This window comes from Limulus polyphemus, unplaced genomic scaffold (genome assembly GCF_000517525.1).
Source record: "Limulus polyphemus unplaced genomic scaffold, Limulus_polyphemus-2.1.2 Scaffold2582, whole genome shotgun sequence".
NCBI lineage: Eukaryota > Metazoa > Arthropoda > Merostomata > Xiphosura > Limulidae > Limulus > Limulus polyphemus.
The window spans coordinates 58453-69480 of NW_013668192.1; the positions used below are offsets into that span (position 1 = coordinate 58453).

At 29.1% G+C, this 11028-nt stretch overlaps 1 protein-coding gene across 4 annotated transcripts in view; it reads left to right on the forward strand.

Annotated features, from left to right (window-relative positions):
• Nucleotides 1–8963, forward strand: part of LOC106467356 (uncharacterized protein ZK1073.1-like) — a 67047-nt gene extending 58084 nt beyond the window's left edge. For 2 of the 4 annotated variants that reach the window (XM_022395519.1, XM_022395520.1), the window contains 6 exons: nucleotides 1505–1516; nucleotides 2903–3012; nucleotides 3903–3941; nucleotides 5611–5743; nucleotides 7142–7193; nucleotides 8039–8963. In XM_022395519.1, coding sequence (XP_022251227.1) covers nucleotides 1505–1516; nucleotides 2903–3012; nucleotides 3903–3941; nucleotides 5611–5743; nucleotides 7142–7193; nucleotides 8039–8079 — 387 coding nt within the window. In that variant the 3' untranslated portion in view covers nucleotides 8080–8963. The remainder of the gene's footprint in view (nucleotides 1–1504; nucleotides 1517–2902; nucleotides 3013–3902; nucleotides 3942–5610; nucleotides 5744–7141; nucleotides 7194–8038) is intronic. The other 2 variants (XM_013927702.2, XM_013927703.2) reach the window with 1 other exon arrangement.
• The last annotated feature ends 2065 nt before the right edge of the window (nucleotides 8964–11028 follow it).

The following is an 11028-nucleotide window of genomic DNA, read 5'->3' on the forward strand; positions in this document are numbered from 1 at the left end:
ACTAGTTTTAATTAAGAAAGGACTTGTATTGCTGAAGTTCCTCAGAAAGAATTTATACCAGAAATTAACAAACGAGCAGATACGCAACAATATATAAAACCACATATCTGATTTATGGTTTAACTGTGCCACAATCTGGGGAATCCGAGATGCTGTTATATTTCATTGTAGCTATGAACTGATTCTATGGTTCCTATTACTTTTTTCCCATTCATTTCATTATTTTATCATATTTTTTTAGTGTTGTGCATCGTGTGTTTATTGACTATTGAGAACAAAATGTCAACACATATTGAAAAGAGTGAATAAGGTTTGACAGTGAAATCTATTGCAGCTGCATTCAGCAATTCAAAAGAAAGCTTATCAAACAAAAAACAGATTTTAATTGATTATTGTAAATGATTTTCATGAAGATTATCATGTTTTATATTACATATAAAGTTTTAATGTTTTATGTAAAAACATACATGCATATACACATATATAAAAGCTTATTTTGTGTGTGTTTTTGTATTACCTGTGCTCACCCTTCCCTTCCATTCCCTTAAAAAGAGTCAACTGTATTGTAAAACACTAGTTTTGCATTGTATATGACTTGCATAAAATTGATAAAAATTGCACTTCACCAGCTTAATTTAGTTCACAGCATAACAGTCACTATACATGAAATTTGATAGGGTCTCAACCACTACTGTGTCTGTTGTATCCCAGCTGACTTGATGAACAGTGGTATTTGGCAAAAGGCCTCATTGGCACTGAATGTTGCAAATATAGTGTAGTTGACATATTGTTATAAGTGAAAGTAAAGGAGAATGTATAGGTTCTAAGGATTGCCATAATATTATAAATTCTAAGTATCATTTAATTGTTTTGAACAGTGTAATTTTTGAGAATTGTTGCACAATGACAGATGACTACATGAGTGAATGTAAAATAATTAAAGCAGTTGAAGGTTGATACAGTTTCTAAACTTTGTCTTTATATATGTATTTTTTATATTTAGTAATGTTAAGTGATTAAGTGTTTTTGCTTGCTTGTTTGTTTGTTTTTTGAATTTCGCACAAAGCTACACGGGCATTCTGAGCTAGCCGTCCCTAATTTAGCAGTGTAAGACTAGAGGGAAGGCAGCTAGTCATCACCACCCACCGCCAACTCTTGGGCTACTCTTTTACCAATGAATGGTGGGATTGACCGTCACATTATAACTCCCCGATGGCTGTAAGGGCGAGCATGTTTGGTGTGACGGGAATTTGAACTCGCCACTTGCAGATTATGAGTCGAGCTCCCTAACCACCTGGCCATGCCAGGCATGTTTTTGCTAATAAGTATCATTTAATACTTATATAAGGGAAGTTTGGTTTTATAACATAACATGCTTCTTCTTTATGCAATGTGTAACTTTTTATTTGCTCATTTTTTGTGATATTAATGATTGTGCAATGGTGTGGTTCTGTTTTTTTTCTCACTGCTTACATGATGTGTATGGTCATCCTGTACACTGTAGATAATAGCAGAGGTAATGTATTTGGCTTTTTCTTAAGCTATTATAAATTGACCATGGATTGTCATTTTTTAAAACCCATTGAGATTTTCTTATTCACTATTGCTCTTATCTAAGTTACTTTCAGAATTACATGGTCTTAAATTGTGATGAAGGTTTTTTTTTCTGTGTTTGTAATCATGAGACTACCTTGAAAATAGTTTTTAGTTGAGCACTTACATTTTTACATAATTTTGTTCTAGACTAAGCTTTAAAGAAATTTATGAAACATTATTTACCAGTCACAAAATAGAATTAACCCTTTCCTTGCACAGTTCTTTTAATTTCAGTTATAAATAGATTAATGATTATCAGTATCAAATTCCATATAGTTGATTTATGTTAACATTGTATTAATATGTTAAACAAAAAATTAATACACAGTTTAACATCTGTAAGTAAACCTCATTTATTCTTAACTGCATACATCATGTTGTACAGAACAGGTGGACATGAAATTTTCACAATGCATTATAAGGAATGCTCTATTCCATATAGAAAAGAACATTTTAATATTATTTTTTTTAACTTCTAATGAAAGAAACTTGCACATTAAACAATCTCTTTCTGTCAAAATAATATGGCTGACTATTAATACATAGGAATCTTAATCTCATTTGCTACTGATAATTAGAAATTCATTTCAGTCTTACTTGAATACTTGTTAAAAGTCTAAACACTGTACAATTTTAGAAAAATGTCTCTTAAAATTTAAGCCATACTACTCAACATGTATGAATTATAATAGAATTTTGCTGTAATGAAAGATGTTAAAAGTTGTTAGTCTAAGTAGAGCAATTACATGGTGGTGTAATTGTGTTAAGGTTGTGTGTGCATCTAAGCATTTGTTTAAAAACATTTTCAAATGGTAATTCTAATCTTTGTAGAGCTTGTGATTATACCAAACTGCTATTAACTATTTTTTCAAACATAATAGAAATTATTGCTAAAAATATTTATAATAAAATTATTAACATTGTATTATCCATTATGAGTATAAGACTGAACAAAGTGTAGCTTAAATTAGCATAAGAAAGAAGGATGAGATGATAAAAATATTATTTATTTTATTTAGAAGTACCTTTTGGTTATTGTATATAATTAAAAGCTTATTGTTGATAAATTGCACTGTAGAGGAAAGTATTTGCTTTTGGTGTTTTATTTGATTAAGGTATTAGGAGCTGTAACATTGTGATGAGCTAAAGAAGTCTTAGTTAGTTGCTTTGTTATAATTTATAGTTTTTCAAATAAAGTAGTGAAACAAATAAAACACAGAATTTAACAAGAAACGTTATTTTCTTTAATGTAAAATTTGCTATCAAATTTATAAGAGGCTTTATATGAAGGTATTTTTGTTTAAAGGAAATTGAACGAGCTGATAATAAAGATAAAGTCATCAAGGAGTACATTGACAAACTGCAGAGTCGGATCAATCCTAAGAACCTGCGTCTTTATGTTGAAGCTTTCCTTTCGTAAGTAATGAGAATCTCCAACCTTACAATGATTCCATTATTTTTAATGTGCCATTAACCTGATAATATGCATTTCTACATACTTAAAAATCAATTTTTAAAATTATGTTCACTTTTAGTGGAAACATTAAGATTATTAAATTTATTATCAGAAACGTCATTAACAAATATTGAAAAAAGTGCAAGTATAAATATTTGGCTATGGAATTGCACTATGATAAAATGACTTATTTCCTTAGCGTCTTCAAGGATAAGAGGTTGATTCATAGGTTGCATATATTTTATAAAGTTAAACCCTGAATAACATGGAACATAAAAGGCACTTAAGTGACCCCTACACACACACACACACACAAAGAGAATCTCAAAGTACACTTGAAAAGTGATTTTAATAATTCTGTAATTGCTTTAGTCATATTCTATTACATATTATTTCACATGTTAACACAGTGGGTACCCAACTAGTATGTATTAGTACGAATGTCAGAAAAGTATATTCAATTAGTTATACTCATTTCTATTTTTCAGAAAGTAAGTTTCTATGTAGGTAGATTTCTCTGATTTGAAGTTATATTAATATGATAATAAGCTCCTCATGCTTGTCCTATAAAATAATGTTATTGTTTTGAAAGATATAAAGCAATTTTTTCAGCTTCTGCAGTTGCATACAGTAATGCTGCTGAGGCACACTGAATATGCATTGTGATTTTTTTTTTTAATGAAGATACTTTTGTGTGAAATATTTTTTATTATTGGAGTTTTGTAAATTTTTTTAAGATTTCAATGTGAATAGTTAAGGTATGTAAATATATTTATTTATTCTCTTTTAACATGCGATTGAAATGTCCTAAAGTGTTAGTTTGATTTCTGGTGTTATTTTTTTCTTCTAGACGTACAGATATTTCAGGTCTATTAAAAGAACACATGAAGTAAGTATTGGTTTCTCAGTTTTATGCTTAATATAATTTGCTTCATATTAAAGAGTTTATGATTTATTAGTAATTATGACTTATGACTTTCTATTTTAAGGAAGAAAAATGTGTGTATGAAAATATCTTCCAATTTATTAGTTTTTTAATTATCAGTTTGTCTGAAATGTTTGTTTTTTTTGTATTATTTTCATACAGTGAACACTACATTCAGACAATCTATATCAATTCAAACAGTTTATAATTGTTAAAGAAGTGCTGTAAGAGTAAAGAACATTTTTACTTTTCTCTAGACTTGGTGTGGTCTGTGATTAATATGCCAGGCTATAGATCTTAAGATTGAAGGTTCATGTCATGAAGCTGCTAAATATGCTCTGCACTTTCAGCTATGGATACACTATAAGAGTCAATCCCATTATTTAATTCAAAGTCCTTGTTGTGGCAGGTGGTAATAACTAGGTGCTTTTCTCTGGTCAGCAGTTCAAAATTAAGGATAACTATATCTGAACCTTAGGGCCCTCCGATCTGGGTGTTTAAACCACCTGCACAGGATGTGCTTTTCAGGTGAAAAATATCATTTTGTGTGACTCTCCTGTATATAATGAAAGCACCTCAGTTGTCTAATAGGGGGTTGTAATAGTGATTTAAGGATGGAAGGAAGTAGACATAAAGTAGTGTCATATACTTCTTGCAAAGTTTCCTAATGGTTACAACTTTTCTGTTTAATTTATTGTAAAAGAAGGGAGGTTCATTAATAATATTTGACACAAGGTATTTTTTGATGTTCAAACTTAAAAATACTTTTACATTTTTTTTTCATATGAAAAAATTTCTTTCTTGTTTGTTTTTTGTACGTTATTATTGTAAAAAGTTTAATAATGAAAAGAAAATAATCTGTGATGAATTGATAAGTTAACAGATTCTATAATGTTGGTACAATGATTTAATAGAACTAACAATAATGCTATTTAAGATTTTATTTAATATGGTATTTAAGTTATTTAGAATATCTGAAAGAATGTTCTACATCTTTAATTACATAGAAATTGATAAATTATTAAATTCTGCCTCATATATCTATTAATAATGATGTATAATGGAGAGAAGCATTAAATTTAAAAGAGGGTTTAATGATGTTCTAGCACCCTACAAAAATATCTTGCAAGATTTGTGGAGGAAAGGCAAACAGCTGAAAATTGTTGGCTTTATGTAGCCCAAGTCAGCCAATGTAACACCTTCTGACCCCATCCCATTGATATTAAGTTTTATTACACATATTATCAGCTTGATCTTCCCTAAATATATATATATATTAATATATTTCGTGACAATCTGAAAGTAAAAGAACAAAAATTCTGTGAAAAAGTAACTGAGTAATAGTGTTTTCATTACTGTTAAAATTACAACTAATAAATATAGATTTTGACTTTCTAGATTGTACTTTATTACATTTCTTGTAAGTTTTTATATCTACAGATTGCTTGCATATGTCAATATTGTATTTATGTCTATAAAAATTTATGAGCTATAAAAAAATGCATTATTTTGTTACAAAATACATTAACTAGTAAACAAGTGTTATTGAGACATCTTTTTTTCTTCTCATTTCCAAAATAAATAGTGTGTCTGTTTTATTTCTGTAATATCATTTATATCACTATTGCTGTAGGGTCGACACCTTGTTGGTGACTGGAGCTAAGGCTTCTCACCTGCATACAGTTCATACAATGCACTCTCACTTGGATCCTCGTTTTGCTACCCTTCTAAAAGTAGATGATGTTGGTGATGTCTTGCATGAAGCAGTAAGTGTTTTACAAGTGCTTTGTTTTGTTTTACAACTGAAGAAGGAGGTCTTAACAGAATGTTAAATTCTTGTAATGCTTTACAATCCTCCTGAATATTGTTTTAGCTACACATTATTTGAGAAATAATAATTTACCTCTTATGTAGATAAAGAGATTGTGATATCATACATAATAAGCAATACAATTTGTGTATATGCTATACATATTTGTAGAACACTGAAAATTTTGTTGGCTACTTTTTATTAGAGTTGAATACAGAACCCATATTTTTAAACATCTTTGTTGATAATTTATGATGTTGTTGATATAATTCATAAATTGGAAAGTGAGATTTTGATGACTACAAAAATTGGTCAGTTTTCTGCAATGAATTTGCATAGTCGTAGAATATTTCTGAAAATATTAGTGACAATAGCACCTTGCATGAAGTCATAATTCTTACTTAAAGGATTTTGGTTGATGTGCAGTTATTTGGCAGAATGGTGACATTTTAAATTAAGACTTATTTTGCACAAAGGATCTTTGGTGAACAGTTGTCTAGATGTTGATAATATTGATGGAACATTGGGTAAATTAAATTTGTACAGAAGGTCTCTTGATGCAGAGCTGCCTTAAGGTTGATTGTGTTTGTCAATAAAGTTTTAATTTGTATGAAGAGTCTTATTTTCTATAAAGCTTACTGTTAGTTAGAAAGTTTACAGCTTCAATAGAAGAGTATTAGTCAAGCTGAGCCAGCTTTTGAATGACTTGTTGATTATTAACCACACTTCATCTTTAGTTTTATGGAGTTTCATTATTGCCACTTTGACATAGTTATAACAGTACCTATCTCTTCCGATGTAAACTCTTGTAATTTTACTAAGCTCATATTTTCTTGATTACTACTAATGCATGTGCCAAAAAATGATGTTTATATTTCTCAAGATGTTGCAGATTATTACAAGGGAAGAATTAGTGGCTTTACCACTTTTTAAATTTTGCTGTTATTTAGATTGATCAATTATTGCCATCTGAAGCTGCACATAAGGCATTAGGTGGATTATAGAAACTTTTTTATAAGGTTGGAAAAATACAGCATCAGAATAATACTCTGATATTTCTACTTATCTATAATTGTTATAGCTGTAGAAAAGAAACTGATAGACATTTAATTTAATCTAAGAATTGACCAAAATTATAATTATTAAATCTAATTTTATTCTAAAGATTGCATTAAAGCAATGAATGACACAGTTTATTCTTAATTGATAACATTGCCAAGAACTTTATAATCTGCAAATAAGCTAAATTTTCCAAAAACTTATATTTTCCTCACTGGTTTAGTCAGGTTCATTGAATATTTACCTACTTTTGTTGATTCATTTCACCTGATGATCCTTAATTTCTTGATTTCAGCCTGACAGCTTAGCTCATAATCTGCTACTGTTTTGCCAAGGACTGGGTTTATGTAAGTAAACATGTATCAGTATGTAGTAGAAGTAAAATAAAACCTAATACTGATTAGTTTTTATACTTTATTTTTAAAGTTATAAATGTTTTTATTACATATAAGAGGTTAGCATATAATTTTGCTTCCAGTGGCTCAGAGGTAAGTCTTAAAGCTTGTAATGCTAAAAACTGGGTTTCGATACCCTTGATGGGCACAACACAGATGGCACATTGTGTAGTTTTGTGCTTAACAACAAACAAAGCATATAATTTGTTATTGGTAAAGTTATGAATTTTTATCACTCTTTTTCTAGCAAAAAAAGTATTGATCTTAAAGTATCAGCAGAACATTTGCCTTGCTTCAACATTGGGATATTGATGAATAGTAATATTTCATTAGCATTTGAGGAAATTAAAATTTAATTTTTCACATGATTCTGACATACACACACACACACACACAGTATGGGTGGTATGTGTGTGTGTGCATAAAGATGACATGTCCAAAAGTTTATTGTGAAAGGTAGAATTCTGATTTATTTTTTATTTTGTCTTTAAAAAATTTTTTTCGTGGACTAAAACATAACTGTTTCTCATCACTCTTATCAGAAACATGTTTAGAAAATATAACTGTTTCTTTCACAAGCATAAATATGTGTGTTTTAGGCCCCATTGGAGCAATCAGATGCAAAACTATTAGTAATTGTTAACTGGATAGATTGGCATATAATTTAATCATAGCAGACCATGTTAATTATGTTTTTTGATTTAAAAAAACAACAATATAAATACTTGTTTTTAAGCTGTTGTACATTTATTAAACTTAATTGTACTTAAAATACACTTATTCCTTTTTTATAACAGTTAGTACACTGCCTATGTCCCGACAGTCATCTTTCTCATAAAGGCCACGGATGAATGCAGTCAATATATATGTTGTGCTCTTTCAGACTTGCAGAAATGTGAGGTGACAGTGGACTTCAAAAAAACAAATACTCTCACTTAAAATCAGAGAAGACATTTAGATATCATAAAAGTGTTCTTTACATTAAAGTGTTATTGTATTCTGTGTTGAATGTTACAGAATTTCTATTTCATTTTTTAATTAGTTTATCTTGATTTGTTGACAAACATTTCTTGTTAAGTTGAACCATTGATAAGTTTGTCCTTTTTAACAGTTATCTTAAATATATAGTTCTTATACTGATTGCAGATTTAGATTTGGTCTCAATGTATGTGTTTTAATGTTCAGAATGAAGTAATTACATTTAAAGAGCTTCTACAGAAGGTCAGATGTTTTAGAATAGAAATCACAATATTTTTATGGATTGACAATTTTGATTAGAATATCACTCAATAAACATGTAATGTAAGCTTTCTTTTTATTTTATACAAATGCAAATTCTAATTTGCAATGATATGTAATGTACCTTTCCTATTTTGTATTAGAAAAGGTTTTGCTCTTGGTTTTTGTGATCTTACGTCACTAGTTTTATTTTAACAATAAATTGAATACAGATTTTACTTTCACGACAACTGTACAACTTACTGAGGTTCATAAAACAGTATTTTATATTTTTGACCAGATATACACATACTATATTCTTATATACTTCTATAAACAGAGTAATGACTTGAATTTCATATGTGCCTGATTTGTGTTTTTTCCTAACACAAAAAATATTATTAAAGCTACAAAGTATATTTAACATACAGTATTACAGTTAACTTCTGTGAGGATTAGTTATGATGGATTTGGTATTTGTTAAATAAAGTTTCTCCTACCTAATCGTTGAACTGTTTCACTGATTTAATAATTTAACCTATAAACATATTACATTAAATTTCAAATCTTTAGTTGTAGTATTAAAAAAAAGTTCAGTAAAAATTGAAACTCACACCCACACCAGATCATGAACCTTGAGAACTCTATTTTTAATGAAAGGCAGTCAAGTTCAAAACCATTCATTTAGCCTATCTATTTACACTTGGAAACCTGAAGACATATGTTTCAAAAATTCTATCAGTTGAATGCAGGGGAGCTCAATTTAATTCATTGATTGTGGTTGCTCTAAACATGCACAGAATTTTTTCAAACCATATATGCCACACTCATTCAACTGCTGGAGGTGAATCTACCCTATACAATGAATCAGCAGTTAGTAGGTTAAAGAAAGAAATATAGTATCCATCATTAGATATGAGTAAGACAATTTTAACAACCTTTTCCTTAACTACTGGATTTTGTTTTCATTTCCTGTTGGAGCTTTTTATAGATGTTACTTTCTAACCATAATGTTTTCTCTATTTTTAACTAAAATATTTTCATAAAATTTCTCCTGAAATAAAGAAATCAAGCATAAGTACAACATTAAAATCAGTTACTTTTTAGTGTATGACAGCCACAATATACTGGCTTGATATAGGGTTCATAGTCTATAATAAAAATGAGGTTACTGCTGGAAATAAAGAGAGTCATATCAGTTATTTAGTGGAGGGAGTCACAGTGTTCAATACAATGTTTAACGTTTCAAGTATGGAATAATGTGTAAAAGTGTTTACAATAGTGTTAACAGTACATCAATTATATTTTTCAAAAGTATTTGAACTTTAAGATGATATTGTTATTAGCACAGACATTTACTATACAACCTTCTATAAGGATGCAAGTTTGTCCACAAAGTAGTTTTTTAAAATACTGTATTGAAGCTCATAAAAATGATAGCTGCTCAGAATAGTCTTCCATGTAAATTATTAAATATTTCCAGCAAGAGTCTGATCTGAATTGTAAATATATAAAAAGTGAAACCATTATAATTTCTGTAAAAGTCAAAAACATTACATGTTAGTAACAGCAAGTTCAGCAGTTAGTCTGAGGGCTTATACTGCCTAAGATTGGGTTTTGATACCTGCAGTGATAGAACACAGATAGCTAATTATGTAGCTTTGTACTTAACGTACATAAACAGTAACATTGAATCCTTCTTTGATTCAGCTAATTCTTAGGCCAACTGTAATTGATTTGTGCTTAAAAATATTCAATAAATATTACATATTTGACTTAGAAAATTTTAACAGAATTATAACAATAAAACAGATGTTGGAATTATAACTTCACCTTTGAATTATAAGCTAAATTTCTAAAAATTGTTTCTGTTATCCATCAAAAGAATTGGACACTGTTACAAATAAAATGTTGTAAATGCAGTAAAATGTATCAGCTTCATGGTTATTTGTCTAAGTGAATGGTTATAAGTGAAGTTAATTAATTAATTTGTGGTGCATTCCCAATTTCTACTCTGAAACTAATGTTTATCGTACACAATGACTTTTTTTTTAAATAACTTTCAGTGATGATTGATATTATATTCCAGACTGATAACACTGACATTTTCTACAGATAAATATTAACTTCCAGCATCTTACAAGCAATACTAAATATCAATAGTTGATAAACTAGAATAGTAAGTTTAAATTATATATATTTATATATAAAACTAAAATAAAACATTCAAATATGTGGTACTGTAATAAATATTGACGTTTAGATTATAGTCGTAGTGCATTAAGATCAAAGTGTGTTTTACACATAACATTAAAAGAGAAAAAGGGGCCTTTTGGTCCATCTAGGTCATACTATCCATTAGATTAAGCACTTAAAAATCCAAAGCCAGCTTTTACCATTCAAATATTTATCAAGCCAACCCTTAACTTTCCTTAAATTAATTCCACTACATCTGAAGGCAACCTTCTCCAAAGGCCAACCACCCTGTTAGTAAACTAAAACTGCCTTACCTGAAGATGATGGAACAACACTACCGATTCCCATAAACACACTCAGATCCACTCTAACT